Source organism: Adiantum capillus-veneris, chromosome 21 (assembly GCF_014529385.1).
Source record: "Adiantum capillus-veneris isolate H3 chromosome 21, ASM1452938v2, whole genome shotgun sequence".
Lineage (NCBI taxonomy): Eukaryota > Viridiplantae > Streptophyta > Polypodiopsida > Polypodiales > Pteridaceae > Adiantum > Adiantum capillus-veneris.
The window spans coordinates 12,776,420-12,798,758 of NC_140951.1; the positions used below are offsets into that span (position 1 = coordinate 12,776,420).

At 42.8% G+C, this 22,339-nt stretch overlaps 1 protein-coding gene across 2 annotated transcripts in view; it reads left to right on the top strand.

The window, feature by feature from the left end:
- Positions 1-4,168: 4,168 nt before the first annotated feature.
- Positions 4,169-22,339, top strand: part of LOC147430560 (ARM repeat superfamily protein) — a 230,405-nt gene continuing 212,234 nt past the window's right edge. Inside the window, exons 1-6 of one of the 2 annotated variants that reach the window (XR_015185630.1) lie at positions 4,169-4,637; positions 18,518-18,616; positions 18,733-18,957; positions 19,409-19,528; positions 19,614-19,697; positions 19,817-19,876. Coding sequence is in view for 1 of the 2 variants with exons in the window: in XM_086493156.1 (XP_086349282.1) it covers positions 4,425-4,637; positions 18,518-18,616; positions 18,733-18,957; positions 19,409-19,528; positions 19,614-19,697; positions 19,817-19,876 (801 nt within the window). In the remaining variant the exon portion in view is untranslated. The remainder of the gene's footprint in view (positions 4,638-18,517; positions 18,617-18,732; positions 18,958-19,408; positions 19,529-19,613; positions 19,698-19,816; positions 19,877-22,339) is intronic. The other variant, XM_086493156.1, reaches the window with a different exon arrangement.

Genomic DNA, 22,339 nt, shown 5'->3' on the forward strand with positions numbered 1-22,339 from the left:
ATTATGAATTGGTTCTATGCGGTGCCGGTGCTGGTATTGTATTGTACTGAACTTGGATGGCTGTTACTTATGTGATAAACTGGTAGTGAAAGAGTCTTACAAATTGACGAGCGAGTATCTTCGAGCTTTAAAATAATCGAGCAAGTCCCTTGAGATAATACTTACTTCTTAGAGTGAATTACAAGAGTGCAAGGTGGGAGTTATTCATTTGTTGAAAACTAAACACAATGAAAGAGACATTGTGCACTCTCTCTCTAGAAAGGAAATGATCTCTAGCCATGTCGATCCACCAAGGGCAATGGCTAACTTATAGGAAACTCTCAAGCTCCCACTGTGAGAGCTGATGTCGATCGACATGCCCTTGGTGGATTGTCTTGCTATTGCAATAGGTGGCATGAGCAGCAGAAATGGAGGCAAGGGTGATATTTCTTGCGTACCTGCAATTGGCAGTGACTTGGGCGCTGATTGATCAGACCTGCAAATTGACATTGAAAGCTTTATTCTTTCGGCTACAGCCACCGCCGGCGTGGCAACAACGTCATCTCTCTCAAAGCTCTCTTGGATCATTGCGCGGTCCCGTGTTTGAAACAACAACTTAGGGTCGATCGGTGGACGGCAAAATTTAGCATGGAATGTAATTTGTCGATCTCAACCCATGGGCCATGATGTGGCATCCAATGTTGGAAAAAGAAAGGGTCTAGTGTATTTTAACCAAGCAAGAATTGTAAAATTCTAATAAGATATTGAGATTGCCTCTAAGAAAACGGGAAATTTTACATAAGTTTTACTGTAAATACAGACAAAAGCTTCGGTAAGGGGAAAATGTATTTTCTCCAAGCCTAGTGGTAGCCACTCGTCGGTGTTGTACATACTTGAAGACAGTACAACTACTCCATTTTCAAAGATGCTCCCCAAATAGAAATCCTTAATGAATTTTTTTTTCTCGCATGACAAAAGCAATCATTGCCTACCTTATTTATGACACTTAAAATTAGTCAATAAATGTTATTTGAATTAACACCAATAATCCTATCCTTTTTTCTTATTTCTTGTCTTTTAAGCCTCTTCAAAATATTTTAGCTCAACATCTTGCAAGATATATCTTCTTATATCTTTTGCAAACTTCCCTTGATGCTCATGTGAGGATTTTCACACTTGCAAACTTCCCATGATGCTCATGTGAGGATTTTCAAAGACACAATAAATAATGTGTTGCATACATTCCTTGTTGCAATCACATCTACTTTGTGTTTTTTAGAGTCTTGGGTTTGGACTCCGTTGTCCATGAGTTTGTGCACCAATATGCACTTACAAAAGTGGAGTTGTTTCAGGCTGCTCTAGGAGGCTCTCCGATAGTATCATAGGTTTGCGAGTTTATGTGTTGACTTTTTTTGGGGAATGTAGGTCCCAAATTTTGGGTAAATTGTTTTGGAGAGGATGTATGTCACTTGGAACTGCGTTATGTGACGAGTATACAATATTATAAATGGTTCTAAAATCTAAATTTGTGTCGATCGGTTGAAAGATTTGTGGTACTGAAAATAACATGCATGGCATAATTTTTTTCTTTCACAATTGTTGCTCTTGTATCAAATTTTCCTTAGATTTGCTCGGAATGTGTCTTTGCTCAGCTTTTTTTGCTCGGTAATCGGAAACCCCCATATTGGAACTGGTATTGTTTGTGTACAATATTATACTGGACAGATACTGGTGCTACTTGTGATACTGGTACTGATACTACTTGTGTACTAGTACTATACTGGTATTGGTACTAGTACAGGTTGTGTACTTTAATATGATGGACTGATGCTACTTATGTACAGATATTGGTGCTACTTGTGCATTAATACTGTACCAATACTGGTACTGGGATACTGGAACTGGTGATTCTCGAATTGATCCAAATATGGGTGGTTCTTTTGCCCGGCTAGGATAATGTAAGGATAATATGTTAAATTCCTTGGACATTATTTTCTGGGGCTAACTGACCTAGGGAGTCCTGGGTGAAATATAGTAGGTAATTCAATAGTTGAGATTTTGGTGGTGCCTTAAATGACACTTAATTGACGCCTTAAATGCCACCACACACACACACACATATGTTCATTCGGCAGGTTTCCTGGCTCTGAAAACTTTGTCATTTTTTGCTAAACTTCACGGTGGCTCCCTCCTGACAGGCCCGTGCTACAACACCCTCTTAAGTGTTATCTCATTGTGTGTGTGTGTGTGTGTGTGTGTGTGTGTGTGTGTACATGGCAGTGCTACTACACCATTCCCCTCTTGAAGCCGGGCCTGCCATACGGCTAAGAAGGAAGGTGGCCACTTGCTCCAAAACCTATAAAAAGGTGGGCTTTACATGCTTACTTAGCATTAGTGGTGTGTGTATTTGAGAGAAGTGTCTGTACTCTAGGACTGTGAGGATTTTACCTGCAAAGGGGTAATGCTAAATGTCGGATCTATGGCAAATAGCAAGGATAAGCAAGCTATTATGGACTTTGCTGCTCCAACTCATTCTCATGTGACTTTTGGCATTGAAATGGACTGCCGTCCGAACTATTTGATGGTTGTGAGTATTCCTCATGCGTATACCGGTAGAGGCACTTGAATAGCTTCTTCTGCTGAACTTTATCTCATAAAGAGCTCTTAAATGGAACCATCTCTGAATATATGTTATGATTTAAATGTTGTGTTGTTTCCATGGGTGCAGGTGAGGGTTACCTTCTCAACTATGGTTTTCAAAGTTCCTTGGAGTGAAGATGATGGACGAATACATTTTCAGGCTCTTACTCTATTGTACTTATGTATAAGTCCGTTTTGTACCATGAATGGGAATTATACCACCTTTTCACTGACATAGTTTCTAGTGTCTTTTGTAATTTGAAATAATTCTTTGGTGTTTATGTTATATTCTTTGGTGTTTATGTTATATTGTTATTGGAACACACACACACACACACACACACACACACACACACACACACACACACACACACACACACACACACACATATAAATGAGCAAACCATGGTAAAGGGAAGAAAAATTGATAAGATATGTGAGAACTTAGGTAAAAAATCCGGCAAATTTCAAAAATTTTGCTAGTATTTCCGGTTTGCTTCTTTGCAAGGAGGAAACTCGATCGCTTAATAAAAGAGACATTCCAGAACAATGCTTCACCTTATATAATTCTAGATAAACTCAACCTAATTATTTTATCACTTTCTTATTGTTTTAGAAAACCAATGTGACCCTTTCACTTGTTTCTCTACACTCTAGTTTTCACCAAAATAAATTTTGTATACCGAGCTATCAAAATAGAAAAGAATCCAAACATAAATAGGTAGTTATTCTCTCTCTCTCTCTCTCTCTCTCTCTCTCTCTATATATATATATATATATATATATATATATATATATATATATATATATAGCACACAAAAAGTGAGGGAAATTAAATGTTGTAATTTTAATTCCAACAACATGCTAAAAAATCCTCCAAGAAACTTCTTTTAAACAACATTAACATGCATAAACTCATCATTGTTAAAAACTTCGAATCTATGAAAGAAATTGCATCATGTTCTTTTTGATAGAACCAAGAGAAATTGATCAATCCGTAAATACACCCAACTCAAACTAATCTTATAAGTAAAGGTCACATCTATAGTTCACCCCTCCACATAGTCCTTGCTTTGACATGCCAAAAATTCTCTCTCTCTCTCTCTCTCTCTCTCTAGCTTGTTCCTATGACGACAAAAAGTCTCCTCTTCTTCTTCTTCTTCTTCTTCTTGCGCCCGTCCACCCCCACCCCCCTCTTGAGACCATTGTTGTTACGATTACATCTCAAAGAAAACCATTTTCTTGGCCTTATCCTGGATTCATCTAGGTATATTGATTTTTAAGGTTAAACTACCTAGACAACCAAGATTTTTGCCTTTACCTGAGATATTTAATAGGATTTCAACTACTTTTTGATTACAAAATTACAACCGGGAATTTCCATTTTTCTAGTGTAACCGGCTGAAATTGTATAAGCCCAGTTAGATTTTGAGCTTGCCTTTAAGAAAACTGGCAAATTTACATGAGTTTTAGTGTAATTACCAGCAAAAGCTTCAAAGTTTGCCCTTATTTTTACCGATTAGGAAAAGTGTATATTTCTAACCCTGCTTAGAACTTCTCTCTCTCTCTCTCTCTCTCTCTCTCTCTCACACACACACACACACACACACACACACACACACACATCATTTTGGTGGTAATAAAGCGCACTTAGCAGAGCATGCAAATGCGCAAGCTCTGTGCGTCGTTTTTGGAAAGGTTGAAGGCGAAAGGTCGTTGGGTGGAGAGCATGAAACATTGGCTTTCATGAGTGTTCCACCGATGGGTTGCTGCTAGGGCTATGAGGACCGTCCTGCAGCTCGTAAATGGAAATTCCCATGCATGTAGCACAGGCAGTGCAGGTGCTCAATCATGATTCTCTCTCTTGCAACCGTGTTGCCGCAAATCAATGGCTAGTTCAGTTCCAGCACTCTGATGCAGCCTGGGACGTGGCAACCAACATCCTCACCTTTGACCCTCCTCATCATATTTATGGCTATGAGCTCCACCTCTTTGCTGCCCAAGTTCTCAAAAGAAAGGTCTGTTATCTACTTTGATTTCTAGGAAAGACTCGGAATTTTTTTACTGAAGTTTGCCATAGGATGTGTCCCAAGACTCTATCAAGATGCCATCGAAAAAAATAGTATCGTGTAAACGTTCATTATAATACAGGAAGTTGCGGGTGCATACTTTCATGAAAGATTTCTAAAGAAACAACAATTAGCTAAAAGATTTCAAACGCGAATTCCATACGTTGATAGTTGACACTAGGTTTGTGATAATTGACCTCTTTGGTAGAGTCTTTTTCAAATGTGCTAAAGGAGTTCAGTTATGTTCATGAAGGAATGAGAGGAGAGCATATATAGGAGACGAGCATTGAGAGAGAGGCAAAGAGAGAGGGAATGACCCAAGTGCAATAACTCAATAACTCTAGAGAGTGCTCATACAACTAGATAATGAGAATGAGGGGATAGAGGATCACTTATATACCGATATGAGTGGCCTAGAGCTATGGAAACAGGAGGCATCTCAGCTAGGACTGCCTAGCTTTCATAAAACCATCACATCCTAAAAATAATGATAAGTGGCTTAAAAAGATAATAATAATCCACCTCTCACAAAAATATGTCACAGCAGCTTAAAAGCTAATAAATGCCTAAATGGATTGGGCTATCATGGGCATGCAAACTTGATGTGCAACTTAGGCAGGAAGGGTGGTCCAATTCGGTCTAACTCTAGATTGCGTAAGAAGATAATCCGGTCTAGGTCGAGGTAGAGGCTTGGTGAGAAGATCTGCAAAATTGTCAAGGGTGGGACAATACTATGAGTGGATACGACCATCCTTATTGTAATTTGGAACAAAGTGATAATGAATATCAATGTGCTTAGTCTGTCCATAAACAACGGGATTATGCGCTAAAGCAATAACACTCGTTTGAATGAACATTGGTAAGAGATGAAGGTGCAATGGAAAGATGGTTCAAAGTTTTCCTAGTATTGTCTGTGAAGCGTCCTAGTACAATTATGTTGCCGAAATCGGGCTAGAACATGTGGTTTTCAGCCCGGATTATGTTGGACATCTCATAGAAAATCACAGGTTTTATTCCCTCTGTTAGAGTATAAAGAAATACCGAAAGGGGCACCAATTTTGGGGCCTGCAGGATGTCGGCGTCTGCTCGGAGCATTCTAGCTTCCGAGCCGTGTGTGTGCTTAAGTGTTAATTCCCGTTGCAGGTTCCTTTTGCTAAGTACTCTCTCCCTCTTTGTGTGTGTCTAAAGTAAAGAATTTTGGGTGAAAGCCAAAGCCTACCGCCCCACGGGCCGGTTTCAGACGTTTTGGTCAAGTCGATGATGGACATGATGCTACAACAAGAGGTGCAATGTGCCACCATGGATCGGTACCGCGAAGAAAGAAGGGCAGCTATGGAGCTTGAGCGTGAGCAAGCACGCAAAGCTCAACGCATAGCGGTCGAAGAAAGGCGAGCGGCCTTGGAATTAGAGCGTGAGGCGCAGAGCGACCAATGCATGCAAGAGGTGGTCCTACAGGTACTCACCTCGAAATCCGAGCCAATCAAGGATGTGGGATGTTCATCAGGTAGTACAAGTAGAGATGCGGACTCCAACAATCCGGTCACTAAGAAGTTGACGTTTAGTAAGTTTGACGGTAAGATGGATGCTAATGTTATTCATTCTTGGTTGCATCTATTTAATGCTTACTTTGCGACAACTAAGAAACAGGGAATAGCAAAGTTTTGACGGGAGCCATGTATCTTGCTGGTGATGCCATTAGTTGGTATCAAGCGTGGCAAGAGGCACAATTGGCCGCGCACCTATAGGAAGCCGAAGAAGACGTGTCCCTTTCTTTCAATTGGGCCGACTTCCAAGACAAGCTCGAGGTGCGGTTTATGCCACCTCAGTACTTAGCGCGGTTGAAAGAAGATTGGCGCAGTCTCAAGCAAAATGGTATGCCAGTCACGTGCACACCTAACCCTATGTGCATGTGGACAAGCTATCTTAGGTCTAGGGTTCAGGTTAGCCTAGGAAGTGTTCTGGCACCTTTGTGAGCCTGTGCTCATGCCGTGCATGTCCAGGCACTTAGAGTAGTTGCATATCCTCTGATTGCACACCCAATACCACCCAATATATGCATTGTCCGAGCAGAAGGTCCGAATTCCAGCCATTTTTGGGACAACTTTTTATAGGAAATTTGGCATTTTTATTATTTAATTGCATCAATTTCTAGGGTCGTGGGGCTACAGGGATGATTGCTTGACTCAGCCTTCAGCAAGTATATAAGCAGAGGAGATGGCGCTCAATTCAAGCAGAAGAGGTAGCAGAGAAGATCGAGCAACTTACAGTGCACCTTCTCAGCAAGACCGGCAGAGAGGCCTAGCGTTTTCAGCCAACAAGATCAGCCTAGCGTTTTCCATTGCAGATCAGCCCCAGCGTTTTCTGGCGCCTTTTCTTACAGATCAGGCCTGGCGTTTTGCAGTTGCCTGTCGCCAGATCAGCCATGTCAGTTAGCATTTTCAGTTTTCAACCCTTAGCCATTGCAGATTTAGCCCCTAGCCTCGCAGATCTCACCTACCCGCAGCAGATCCTTGTCGTACTGTCAGATCAACTAGCGTTTACAGTTTCAGTTCGTTGTTTTCAGATTTCATCATCTATGTTTTCAGCGCATCGTTGGCGAGTCGTCCATCCTCGCCATCCTCGCCTACACAGTGTCAGTATTCTACAAAATGTTAGGTGCAAGGGAATGAATGTTTGCGCTTTGCTCAAGATGAGTGCTCCGAATTGTGCTCAAGGTTCCTTTTGTTCTTATGGAAGGTAGAGCCTTCCGTTCTTAATGAGAGAATGCTATGATTACAAACAAAGTGAATGGACACTGTGCGTGCAAGTGTATGAGACTGAGAGATAGAGAGAGAAGAGAGATACGACACCAGAGACGTAAAACCCTCCTCCGAAGGCCCCACTCTCGCCGAGAGTGGCGAGAGTGGTATACTTATGATTGCACAAACTGGTACAAATGGTATGCATGAGACTGATGCAAGTCTAGGCTATGTCGGCGTTGACGACGGGGATGACAAGACTGACCTAAGGGCTGAAATCTGCAATCTTGTATCTACTGTCCAAAAACGCTATGGGCTGAAATCTGTTGCGGGTCCAAAACGCTGATTTTTGGGGCTGTTTCTGTGGGTCTTTGTCGCTGAAATTCTGCAGGTTTAGGGCTGAAAACTGAGGTTCTTACCGGGCTGAATCTGCTACTCGTTAGGGCTGAATTTGCTGGTCTTTCTGCTGCTGAATATTGCCAGGCCTGAACTGTCAAAAATGCTAGATGATGGGCTTTGCCGGCGGTGAAGATCTGATGCAAAAATGCTATGCTTGACTTGCTGGCGATGGTGTGCTGATGCAAAAAGCCATGCTTGAGATGCTTTTCAAAAACGCTAGTGCAAGGAAAATGCTAGGTTGCTGAAGTTCTTCTTGCTTGGTGGGGGAAACCGCCAAGGTCTTGTTGAGAAGTTGTGTGCTGAGCTTGGCTCTTGTTGCCTCTTCTGCCATTTAGTGCTAGTTTAGGTTTGCTTATATACAAACTTACTCAATTTGCTCTATCTACTTTCCAACAAAAGTCACTTAAAAATAATAAGTGAAAAATGTCAAAAATAGAGAAAATAGGTTAAATGCACTGGAAAATTCCCCTAACTGATTCTGATGGATTCATATGGGAATGCTTATGATCATACTGTGTGCAACCAGAGGATATGCATTTACACTAAGTGACTGGGCATGCACGGTCTACGAAGACTCACAAAAGTGCCAGATCACTTCTAAATCTAGACCGACTGTACTGATTGAACCCTGATCATGCTGTAGCTTGTCCACGGACACATAGGGTTGGATGTGTCACGTGACATCCCCTCCTTTTCAAAGTGAGGTACTGGGACCGAACTGTATGGCGTCGAGAGAGATCGCCAATAACATCCGGAATCTTGGAAGGGACTCTTCGCCAGCCCATTCTGATGTGTGGGTCGTGCGGTACTTGAACTTCATAAAGGTTTGCAACGCTTGCTTCTTTGGGCCGCACTGAAAGCGACACAGTCTTCTGTGGCTCCTTCAATGCTTCAACTTTGTCGATAGTTTGGCTTCTTTCTTCTTCAAGAATCTCCATTGCTGAAAATTATTGAAACCATTTCCAACACAAAACCATGAACATACCTATTTTATGTAAAGTGACTGGAAAAAATCTTGTCTTCTCTAAAGATTGTGTATGCAATGTAGATGAACATAGAGACGGAGTGACAAACCGTTCACCAAACATATGCAAACAATGAGATCGAATCTTTCTCTTTTGATCTAGAGCAATCAACTGTGCCAATTCACAACGGAAATGCGTATGCTTGGTGCTCATACTTTTATGTGCTCTTTCTACAACTGTGTCGTGCCAAGGAATAGACATGAAATGTGACTTCCTTGAATGCATACTTTTCAGCTTTTCATGAAAAATCCGCATACATTCGTGCCCATACATGAGTGAAACGTGCTCAATGTACAATATGTCATGCCTAGGAAAAGGGATCACATAAAGACGCTGACTAAAATACAGGAAACGATCATGAATGAAACACTCGAACAATGCGTGCTGACGAATCATTCGAACACAAAGTATTTCATTTAAGGGTTCTTTGGACCTAGGCTTGAGAGCCAAGATCGATTCTTCGTGAGTGATCGAATCTGCAACGAGGTTAGCTTCGCTAGAAAAAGCATCAACTAAACCATCATCCTTGTGAGCAATCACGTCTTTATCATACAAATCATCATGCTTGTGAGAAATCACATCTTGATCATGCAAATCATCATGCTTGTCATTGGCATCCAAATCATCATGCTTATCATTATGCAAATTCTGTGTGTCATGCTTTGGAGAAGAAGAGACTGAGAGAGTCTCCTTTTCATGAATCCGTTCAATCTTGTCCTGCATATTAGCAATGAGAGATGGAGAACGAACAATGTCCTCTCCATGAATGACAATGGGAGAATCACTTTTGGCATTGAGAGTGAAAGTGTTAGCCTCCCAATCAATGAGAGGGTTAACATCACGAAACCATCGAATGCCCAAAATCATATCATATCCTGAGAGAGGAGAGACAACAAATCTTCTAGTGAAGGCAGCTTCTTGAATTGCAAACAACACACCAAGACACTCCTGCGTGATGAGAGCGTCCATACCGGGAACAAAGCCAGAGACCTCGAGAGGAGATCTCTGACTAACTTCTAGGCGGGCTCTCTCAACAAGAGAGGGATTGATCACATCATGCATACTACCTGGGTCAAATAATATGACAAAACGTTGCCCCGACACCTGACCATAACATTTAATGAGAGAATCATCAATGGGAGGGTCAAGAGAAACTTGGGGCACACTCGTGTTATCATTAATTGCATTGACAGAGGAAGTGGGTTCTGTGGATTCTATAGATTCATTTGATTCAAGCTTAGGACATGTTATTTTTACGTGACCCTTAATGTGACAATGAAAACAACGACCTTCCTTAGAATAAGTACTTTGCTCTTCCTACGTGATGTATCCTCCAACAATTCCTTGTGCTACCTTTTTATATGGAGTAAGCTTAGGTTTAGCAATTGTGTTAGCCTTACCCTTAGATTCGTTGGAAGAATTCTTTTCTGAGAGACTGTTGGAAGATTGGCTAGAAGAGTTACCATTCTTACCATTCTTACCGTTTTGAGGGTTCTGAGAAGTCTGCGAGGTACTTGTGGAAGTCTTGTTCTCCTTAGGCTTTCCCTTGTTGTGCTTCATCTCTTGCGCGAGAGCAATCGCTACCGCCTTGTTGAGATCGATTGGATCGAGCACCTCGACATCGTACTTGATATACTCGTCCAATCCATAAAGGAATGCCTCTTTGCGTTCATCATCCGACTTGCGTAATTGGGTACCTAGCTGCAAAACACGATTAGAAAAAGACATAACCGGCATACCATTTTGTTTGAGAGCGCGCCAATCGTCCTTCAATCGTGCGAGGTACTGAGGTGGCATAAACCGCGCCTTGAGCTTGTCTTGGAAATCAGCCCAATTGAACGAAAGGGGCGTGAGTTCGTCGACTTCCTCTAGGTGCGCGGCTAGCTGTGCCTCTTGCCATGCGTGGTACCAATTGATAGCATCACCGGCAAGGTACATAGCTGTTGTCAATACCTTGCTATTCCCTGTCTTCTTAGTCGTCGCAAAATAAGCATTAAATTGATGCAACCAAGAATGAATAACCGTAGCATCCATCTTACCATCGTACTTATTGAAAGTCAACTTCTCTGTGACTGGGTTGTTGGAATCCGCATCGTGGCTCGCACCACTTGAGGAACTCCCACGATCTTGGCTGGTTCGGACTTCGAGGCAAGTACTTGTCGAACCAACTCATGAGTGCGTAGTTCTCTTTGAGCCTCACGCTCGGCCTCCCAGACCGCGCGTCTTGCTGCCGCTTCTTCTTTTCTTAGGTCTTTTCTTTCTTTTCGTTCGTCGCGTTCGCGTTCCAAGGCAATGCGAGTCTCTTCTTGTTTGGCCATCATGTCCATCATCTGTTTGACCATTGCCTCCATAGGGTTTGGTACACTTTGTGGCGTAGATGGCGAAGGGGGAGGGTCGGAAAAATCTCTTGGTGGGGAAAATTCTTCGTCGCCTCTCTAATGCTCATTACCTGGTTGCGAAGTATCCATTCCGCTTTGAGTGACGACCGTGCACTAGGGTTCTTGGGTTCTTAAGGTCTTGAGGTTCTTGAGGTTTTCTTTCGCTTGCAATCTATGTTTGAGTAGGATCTTCTCTTCACCCGAGTTCTACTCCTTTCTGCGGGCGCACCCCTTGGCGGCCTTGCGCTCACACCAAGGTTGCCTTTTCCCACCTCACGTCGAGTGGCCGGCTGCTAAGTGCACGGTCCGCTCTCAATGAGTGAAAAGAGGCACAAGGGGAGGCTGGACAAGCCCTTCTTTCCTGGGATTCCTGTCACTCTTCAAAAACACGATTAGGAATCGACACGCCCAAGCGAACTTGGGTTCGTGCGACCGCAACAAGCAAAAAAAATTCTTGTGATTCTTGTGGTTCTTTCCTTGAGTGATACAGAACACTGCCAAAGCTCTGATACCAATGTTAGGTGCAGCGGAATGAATATTTGCGCTTTGCTCAAGATGAGTGCTCCGAACTGTGCTCAAGGTTCCTTTTGTTCTTATGGAAGGTAGAGCCTTCTGTTCGTAATGAGAGAATGCTACGATCACAAACAAAGTGAATGGACTGTGCGTGCAAGTGTATGAGACTGAGAGATAGAGAGAGAAGAGAGATACGACACCAGAGACGACGTAAAACCCTCCTCCGAAGGCCCCACTCTCGTGGTCTACTTATGATTGCACAAACCGGTACAAATGGTATGCGTGAGACTGATGCAAGTCTAGGCTATGTCGGTGATGACGATGGGGATGACGAGACCGACCTAAGGACTGAAACTTGCAATCTTGTATCTGCTGTCCAAAAACGCTATGGGCTGAAATTTGCTGCGGGTAAGATCATGCTGTGCGCAACCAGAGGATATGCATCTACACTAAGTGACTGGGCATGCACGGTCTACGAATAGACTCACAAAAGTGCCAGGTCACTTCTAAATCTAGATCGACTGGACTGACTGAACCCTGATCATGCTGTAGCTTGTCCACGGACACATAGGGTTGGATGTGTCACGTGACACAGAAAGTCAGTGTTTTCCAGATTTCAGCATTTCAGCCCTAGCGTTTTTAGGTTTCGGCTTGTCCTCATCGTCGTCATCATTGTCGTCGACATCGTCGGCAAGTCCATTGTATGTAGACGATTGTACCAGATTTGTGCAATCTATAGCATAGACCTCTCTCGCCATAGAGAGCGGGGCATTGTCTGGTGTCGTATTCTTCTCTCTTCCTCTCATTCTTAGCACTTTCATTCACAGTAGCATTCACTTTGTTTGTAATCTTTGCACTCTCTCTCTCAAGGAACTGAAGGCTCTCCCTTCCGTGAGTAAAAGGAATCCTTGAGCTCAGTTCGGAGCACTCATCTTGAGCAATATCAACATTCACTTCTGCTGCACCGTACAACTAAAGTTATTCATGATCAACTATCGGCTATGATAAGTGCACTGACGAGTACTCAATTAGCTGCTTTGGTTCTCTCGAAGTTGCTTGAGGCATATGAAACGGTGGCTAGAATACTTTGGCTACAAATCACGAAGTAAAAGGTGGAAGTTGATGATCTCACCTCTTTTCTCATCGAGGAGGAAGCTGTGTTGATAACTCATGGCAAAATTCAAATTTCTAAGAAAGGTGGTGAAGCATTTGCTGCTTCGGATTCCAAAAAGAAGACCAAGAACTGTCGTTACAATTGTGGAAAGCGTGGTCATTTGGCCAAGGATTGTAGATCCAAAGGCAAAGACAAAGATTCTACAAAGGACAAAGGTAAAAGAAAGCATTAGGATGAAAGCAGTGATAGTGATTTAGGGAAGGACAACAAAGAGGCTGCTGGTGTGGTGGAGACAACACTGGCACGGACTCTTGCCTTCTAGTCACATGAATATTGTTGCCGCTACCAGCTTCAGCCAGAGAGAGGCTTGTGAGTGGCAGAGAGGGGCAAGAAGTGCTCCATATGTGATGTGCAGCGGAAGTGAATGATGGTGTAAGCTGCCGATGAGTGAACAGAGAGTACTCAAGGTTCCTTTTACTCTAGAGGAAGGGAGAGCCTTCCTTGCTTAGAGAGAGAATGTGCAATGACCAAAAGAAAGAGAGTGAAACTGTGAGTGCAAGTGCATGAGAGTGCTAGAGAGCGAGAAGAGACGACACCAGATGGAGTATCAAACGCCCCTCCAAGGGCCCCCCTCTCTATTGCTAGAGAGGTATTTGCTTTAGAGAGTGATCTGTTTACATTCGTGCTCATCCATGAGTGAATCATGTGCATCGTGCAATATGGAGTTCCTATGAGGAGGTAACACATAAAGACGGTGACGAAAATATACAAGAGTGTCACGGACGAGAGACTGGAACAATGTGTACTGACTAATCATGCGAAGAAAAAATACTTTCTGAGTGGGTTCGTTGGACCTCCACTCGAGAGCCAAGATCGGTCCTGGTTGACTGATCGTATATGCAATGAGGTTAGCTTTACTAGAAACACAATCATCCAAACCACAAATTGCTCACAAGACTGGAACCATCTAAATTGATGGTCATTCGAAGGTGAACTCGGTACAGACAGTTTTATCATGCAAAAAATGTCGTCCTTCGAAAAAGGAATGCCAAAAAGAGATTCCGTTTCATGCAATGCTCCTTCAACTGTGTGAGAGAGAGTGTTTTCTTTCCAATCAATGCGTGGATTATAACCTTCAAACCACTTGATGCCAAAAATCAAATCACATCCTTTGAAAGGAGAAACCACAAATCTACGACGAAAACAGACATTTTGAACTAACACCATCACATCAAGACATTCATGCGTGAAAGAAGAGTACATGCCAGGAGCAAATCCAGAGATCACAATGGGATCTATTGGAAGAGCTTCTAACGTACGCTCTTCACGAGAGAATCACAAATCACACCATGCATACTATCTGTATCAAACAAGATCACAATGCCTTACTATTCACATGACCATAACACTGTATGAGAGACTCATCTACATGATCATGAGAAACTTCGGACACATTAGTGTTCTCACTGAGTACATTAACAGATGATGTGGATTCTGTGGGTTCGTTTATGGGTTCTTTAGGTGCTTTCTTCGGACACATTAGTGTTCTCACTGAGTACATTAACAGATGATGTGGATTCTGTGGGTTCGTTTATGGGTTCTTTAGGTGCTTTCTTAGGGCAAACTCTTTTAATGTGATCTTTAGTTTGACATTCAAAACATCTTCCTTCTCGTTCATGGACGGCTCGTTCTTCAAGAGTTAACCTACCTCCTAAAATTCCTCGAGCAAATTTTTAATCAGGTGTGAACTTAGGGGTTTCTTGAGTTTTAGCCTTTTCTTTATCATCATTGTGAGAGTTCTGTGCTCGAGGTGTAGAAGAAGATTGAGAAGAAGAATTACCATTCTGCTTACCATTGGTCTTGCCGTTCGGTTGATTCTAAGAAGTACTCGACTTGTTCTCCTTTGGCTTACCTTTGTTGTGCTTCATCTCTTGTGCCAAAGCAATTTTGACGGCATCATTGTAGTTTGTAAGGCTGAAAACTTGCACATCGAACTTGATATACTCGTCTAACCCGAAAAGGAAAGCCTTCTTTTGTTCAGCATCTGATTTGCATAATTGGACGCCAATCTGCAAAATATGGTTAGAAAAAGACATGTGAATAGTGAGTACTCAAGGTTCCTTTTACTTTAGAGGAAGGGAGAGTCTTCCCTGCTTAGAGAGAGAATATGCAATAACCAAAACAAAGAGAATGAAACTGTTAGTGCAAGTGCATGAGATTGCTAGAGAGAGAGAAGAGACGACACTAGATGGGGCCCCAAACCCCCCTCCAAGGGCCCCCCTCTCTATTGCTAGAGAGGTATTTGAATTTTGCTTTAGATTGCACAAGGTCTGGTACAATGTGTTGGAATTAGGGTTGCAGAGAAACACACACAGATTGGAGAAGACGAAGGAAGCTCAAGGCACACAATAGAGAGTGTGTTACATAGTGTGCTATAGAAAGATGGATAGCCCTAGAGTGATGGGCGTATATACAATGCACGGGGAAAAAACCTCGTAAAGAGGGAAAAAATGCCCCGGCGGTCCTAGTGTGTTCACACACATCACTACCACATGTATATGGTAACAATTCCCCCCTGGAGTGATGCGGTGAACGAGAGCTGGCACATGAGTGAAGGGAAGTGCCATGCCTTGAGGACATGATCAGTCCACAAAGGGGAGCAAGCCCAAAGCTTTGCGGAAAGCTTCGCACTTCTCATGAGACAATACCTCTGCAAGGTTGTTCTGTGTTGGTACATAAGCCAAGCTGATCTCTCCTGCTGAGAGCCTCTCCCTGATATAGTGGTAATGCACCTCAATGTGCTTTGTGCGAGCATGAAAAACTGGGTTTCTTGCAACTGCCAATGCGCTCTGACTGTCAGTGTAGATAGTGTTGGCAGTGTCCTGTCCAACACCCAAATCAGCCATAAGGCGTTTGAGCCATACACACTCAACCGTAGCTGTGAAGACTGCCCTGTACGCAGCCTCACAACTAGAAGTGGCCACAGTAGGTTGCTTCTTGCTCAACCATGATATACATGAACTGCAAGCATGAAACAAAAACCACTTGTGGACACTCTCGTGTCAAAACAATCAGCCCAATCTGAGTCCGAAAAAGCATGTAGGTCTGGCGGCAATGATCACTAAGGTAGCGGAAAATTCTCTTGATAGCCTTCCAATGCTTAGACCCTGGGCTATGCATAAATTTGCTGACCTGTGAGAGTGCAAACTGAATATCCGGCCTCGTGTTGCATACATAAATGAGGCAGCCAACAACAGTTTGGTAAAGAGTGCCACTAAGGTAGCGGAAAATCCTCTTGACAGCCTTCCATTGCTTAGATCGTGGGCTATGCATAAATCTGTTGATTTGTGAGATTGCAAGCTGAATATCGGGCCTCGTGTTGCATACATAAATGAGGCAGCCAACAATAGTTTGGTAAAGAGTGACATCAGCAGGATCACCAGCATCATGTAGACTCAACTTCAAAGTCCAAATTTACATAGCAATGTCTCTATGTAACTTTTCTGACACAAGGCAATACCACCATCACACCGCTTAAACTGTATGCCCAAATAATGATACAACAACCCCAAATCTTTCATCTTGAAAGTAGCATTCAAATCAGCCTTAAATTCAGCAATATGTCTCTCATTTGGTCGAGTGATCCGCAAATTATCTACATAAAGAACCACAATGAGAAGTACATCACCCTCACGCTTTACATACAATGTGCTTTCTGTTGGACTGTTACGAAAGCCTTGTTTGACCAAATGAGTGTCAGCTTTCTCATATCAAGCACGAGGAGATTGCTTCAACCCATACAAATACATTTGCACACTTTGTCCTCTTGTCCTTTCTTGACAAAACCGCGAGGCTGCGTTACATAAACTTCCTCAAATATGTCACCATTCAAGAAATCAGTAACAATGTCTGATTGATGTACATCCCAACCAAAATGAGTTGCCAATGCACATAGAAAACGCACAGTAGTCATACGACAAGTGGGAGAGCAAAGGTCTCTTCATAATGTATGCCTTTTTGCTGTGCATAACCCTTTGCAACAAGTCGAGGCTTATGGCGATCGATCTCACCATCCGGCTTGCGTTTCAACTTGTAAACCCACTTCGTACCAATGGCCTTTTTGCCAGGAGGCAAATCACACAAAGTCCATGTGTCATTTTCTATAAGTGCATCATATTCTGATTGCATGGCAGCCATCCAATTTTCTAAATTTTGTGCTTCATCAAAAGACAGGTTCCTCAACATCATGTAAGCTAGACACAGCCAAAGCATAACAATCTGATGCATAAGATGCATGGCGAGAGCCTGAACGAGTACGACTAGACAAAGGTACATCCAATTTACTGTCACACAAAGTGTGCACCAGCCATTTTGGCATACCTCTAGCCTGCTCATTTTCAGCCCTTTCATCATCAAGTACATCATGTACATCTGCATCAGTAATAGGCTGATCTGTAACATTTTCAAAAACCCCCATAGGTTGTACATTTGCCTCATTGGAACTTACATTCGTATTTCCACCACTGAAAAGAGGCAAGAAAGTGTCATAAATGTCCTGTGAGCTTACATTACTGTCTCTAGTACATGACAGCAAGGGTTGAACAGAATCTTCCACAAACACTACATCCCGTGAAACCAGAATACGTTTTGTTTGCGGATGATACAACCTGTAACCTTTGCTTTCAGCACTATAACCAACAAAAATACATTTGACAGCTTTATCATCCAATTTTCTGCGCTGTGTTTGTGGCACCAAAGCATATGCCAAATAGCCAAAAACACGCATGTGCTCAATAGAAGGCTTTCTATCATGCCATGCTTCATATGGAGTAATAGACTACAAAGCTTTCGTAGGACACCTGTTTAGTACATAAGTGGCACACAAGATGGCCTCAAGCCAAAAGGAATGCGGCAAAGCTTGACTTTTGACCATACATTGTGCCATTTCCGTAAGTGACCTGTTTTTCCTCTCAGCAACACCATCTCTAGCTGATGTGAGGATGTGCGTATCTGACCAATAGCACATCGTATCCCGTGGGATAGATGAGTATCCATGTATCCTGGTTTGATCACAAAACCATCCTCTGTGAGTTGGAGAAGATGCTCTCTATAGAAAGTCATCTTCGTACCTAGCTCATGTGTAGGTTGTATCCATGTCCTCTTCGTATCCAACTGAATCAAGTCTTGTCTTATGAGCTTGGTAATTTCTGCCCTTGTGAGGGGGATGGAGGGTGTATCAGAGAGTACTGAAATGGGGATAGCCAGTCCATACTAAAGCCATGTAACTGAAACCAAGATGCCATTTTTGCATACCAACATGATCGATCTCCCTGCAATCCCAGCTGTAGCGAAGACTCTAGTGCTCTCTGGAGAGAGAGAGAGAGAGAGAGAGAGAGAGAGAGAGAGAGAGAGAGAGAGAGCGTTTATTTGTACCTCTCTGTACTCATTGTTAGTTCAAAGGTGAATCTGGGCTTATCTTGGATTCATCTAGGTATTTATGTTGTGTAAGATGCTTGTTAAAGCAAACTTTTTTACAATATTATTGACAGTGGGGCTTCATCAAAGTTGTTGTTTAGCCTATAGTTGGGAACGTTTAAGTCTGATTTGTATGTTGATGTGTCTGCCATGTGTGTTCATCTATGTCTATGATTATGTTTGGTAGATTCAAAGTGAAGGAGTGGCTCTGAAAGCTGAATTTCGAAGTGCTTTACAAGCAGCTTTGCTTGTATCTGCAAAGAAGTACAGCACGGGGCCTCCTCAGGTTGGTTCCATGTCTGACATGTCAACCCATGAACGTGGTTTTTTATGTTGTGTATTTTTAAAATGGCAAGGTAGTATATATGTACTATTAATTGTGTTTTTTCTGTCATGAACCAGCTTTTGACACAGGTATGTCTTGCCTTATCAGCATTGGTTTTACGGGCAGTGGAGTTGAAGAAGCCAGTAGAGAAACTTTTTGCAAGTCTAAGTGAAATACAAGGACATGGGGTAGGGAGCCATGCCATTTTGGAATTACTGACAGTTTTGCCTGAAGAAGTTATCGAGGAGAACATTGTCAATGCAACTGTTAATTCAGAGCGAAGGTGGCATTTTACTCAAGAGGTATGGTTTTCAGTAAAGTCATGAGTGAGTACGTTTGTTGTATGTACTTAACAGTCTCGGTGAAAGTTTTTCCAATTTATTGCCGAAAAATAACCTAGCAATCATTCATATTTTCATTGCGCATGCAGTATAAATTTTTACTTCATAATACATAGCTGCATGACCATTTCCCAGATTGGTAACTGCATAATATCCTATTAGTTGTCTTGATATGACATTTCATTCTTGTGAAGCTTTTATCTTAACGTGGTTGGGAGCACTTTGTTGATCAATCATGATTATGCATCTGAAAAAATACTCTGCTTATAGTAGAGGGCTTACAGGACAAAACTCTGGATAAGTTGTACGTAATGGTCTTCTTCTCAGCAGTTCAGGCTCTTTATAAAGTACTGAGGGAGACCAATTTTCCTTGCCGAACTCATACTGACTTGCTCATGTGGTTGCAACCCAGCTTTTGTCACATACAGGGATTGTTCTGGAGTTCCTGTTGAAGCAAACGAAGGATGAGGTTACCCCAAAACCAGAAGTGCAAGAGAAGCATAAAAAGGTTCTACGAAGCCTGCTAAGTTGGGTATGTTATCATGAACATGGCCAGTAAAGCCTGCTTGGCAGCCGTGTTTTACTTTTCATCAATGCAACCTTTGATACCTTTATAGGTACGTGTTGGCTGCTTTTTGGAGATTCCTCAGAATACTGTTGCTTCACATCCTCTTCTTGGCTTTGTATTTAGTTCGTTGCAGGTATGTATTGCTGTGCATTGATCTTAAGGGGCTCACCTATATGCACATATTTACTTAGTATTATGATGTTTCTACTTGATTGAACTGAAATGGTGAGTGCTCTTTTGTTCCCGTTTCAGGCTCCAGCCTTATTTGATATGGCGATAGAAGTCCTCGTTGAACTTGTAAGCAGACATGAGGTAAATAGATGTTGTTGCCAGGGTCTGTGTTTCTTCTACCTTTTTGTGGTCCAAAGCATATTGTATTTGGAGATAAGTTTTGGGGTGTGTGTTGTGTTCTAGCTGATACTTGCTTGGGCACCTACATCATACTGGACTTAGTATGCATGGGCATGGCACAAGGACCTTTCTTATCCATGACGTACAAAGACTTATGCTACATAATCTATTGCATGCTCTCTCTCTCTCTCTCTCTCTCTCTCTCTCTCTCTCTCTCTCTGTGTGTGTGTGTGTGTGTGTGTGGAAAGGAGAATGTCTTTCCCACTCACACCAACGGCTAGCAGGCGAAATTCGTGTTCTCAAACAAGCGCATTTCGACATTGGAGATAGAAATGAAAGCTTGGAGGAAGAAGAATGGAGAAAAGCGAAAATAGCTTTTCTCCGCGAGCAAGAGGAGAGGGAGAGAAGAGGAGAAAAAAGTCTCCAAAAGAGAGTCTCTCTTTAGGAAGGCACTATTGCTACCTTTATGACAAAAGAAGAGAGGGAGATACTCACCAACAAGGAAGCCATTAAAGAAGAGATCACCAAAGAGATTACAGGGAGAATTGAGAAGAAGCTATCGTATGGGTCGAAGCTGTCAAGAAGACCCTCAACTCAAGCAAGAGGCGAGAGAGAAGGCCGAGAAGTGGATTGAAATGACCAAGAAAGAGAAGACCAAGGAGCCTATGCCAACCCCAACTTTTATTAACATGACGTTGGAGGAAGAACACAGGAGGACACGATCCATGCATGTACGCGTATTCGGTATTAAAGATTGTGATAATGTGGATGAGGAAGTTAAGGAGTTTAAGGCAATGATGGGGTGACAATGTCACAAAGTGATGATGTGGTGTGCCAAGCTGGAAGAGAAATGGCTGAGTGGACAAGAGAAACTGAACCTAGGAGATCTTTGAAGTTGTGGCCGAGTCGCTTGAAAAGGGGTTAGGATTTAGAAAAAAAATCCTAACCCAGCAACTTAAAGAACTTGTGAATCACTGGTCGAGGGGCCTAAAACCCTAAAAACCAAAAATCTTGATCTCTAGAGGGGAGTGTTACATGCAGCGGAATGAATGTTATATTTTCTCAAGATTAGTGATCTTTATTGCTCAAGGTTCCTTTTAGTTCTGAGGGAAGGAGAGAGCCTTCCGTCTATGGAGAGTGCTTTGATCACGAACAAAGTGAGTGGATATTGTGCGTGCAAGTGAATGAGACTGAGAGAAGGAGAGAGAAGAGATACGACACCCGAGAGGTTGTAAAACCCTCCTCCGAAGGCCCCACTCTCGTGGGCGAGAGTGGTCTACTTTGATTGTACAAAGGTGTACAATGCGTATGCAATGGAATGATGCAATGGGACTATGCCGATGACGACGACGGTGATGACGACGGCTAAGGCTGAAATCTGTGATCTTCTAGGGTTGAATTCGGGGTTGTCTTCGTGGGCTGAATATGACTGTTTCTTGCTGTTTTTAATGGCTGAAAATGACTGAGTTGTCGGGGGTCTTGCTGATGGTAAAAAACGCTGAATTCTTGTACCTGCTGGGCTGCGTTTTATGACAGATTTGCACCCGCTGAAAACGCTGCAATGGGCTGATGATCAGGCTGGAAAAACGCTACCAAAATGCTGAGGTTTTGTTGTCTTTCCCAGCGTTAGTGACTGCTGAAAAAGCTGAGGATCTAGCGTTAGGAAAAACGCTAGGGCTGACTGTGAGTTGAGGCTGAAATCACCAAGCACGGGAGGTTTATGGCGATGGCTAATGATCAGGCTGGAAAAACGCTACCAAAATGCTGAGGTTTTGTTGTCTTTCCCAGCGTTAGTGACTGCTGAAAAAGCTGAGGATCTAGCGTTAGGAAAAACGCTAGGGCTGACTGTGAGTTGAGGCTGAAATCACCAAGCACGGGAGGTTTATGGCGATGGCTACTATGAAGGGAAAACGCCAAGGGATGGGGAAGTATGGCGAGGCTAAGTGCGGGGGGGGGGGGGGGGGGGGGGTACTGCTGAGAAGTTGCCTGTTGAGCGGGAAGCTCCTGCTGCCTCTGCTGCCAGAAAGTGCTAACTTGGGTTTGCTTATATATTAACTTAGCAAAATTGCCCTACCTACTTTTGTTGGAAAGTCACTTAAAAATAATAAGTGAAAATAACCAATAAATAGGAAAATAGGCTAAATGCACTGGAAAATTCTCCTAACTGATGCTAATGGATTGTGATGGGAATTCCGATGATCATGCTGTGTGCAACCGGAGGATATGCATCTATGCTAAGTGACTGGGCATGCACGGTCTACGAATAGACTCACAAAAGTGCCAGATCACTGCTAATCTAAACTGAGTGAACTGATGGAAACCTTGCTATGGTGTAGCTTGTCCACGGACACATAGGGTTGGGATGTGTCACGTGACATCCTCTCCTTTTCAAAGTGAGGTACTGGTACCGAACTGTATGGCGTG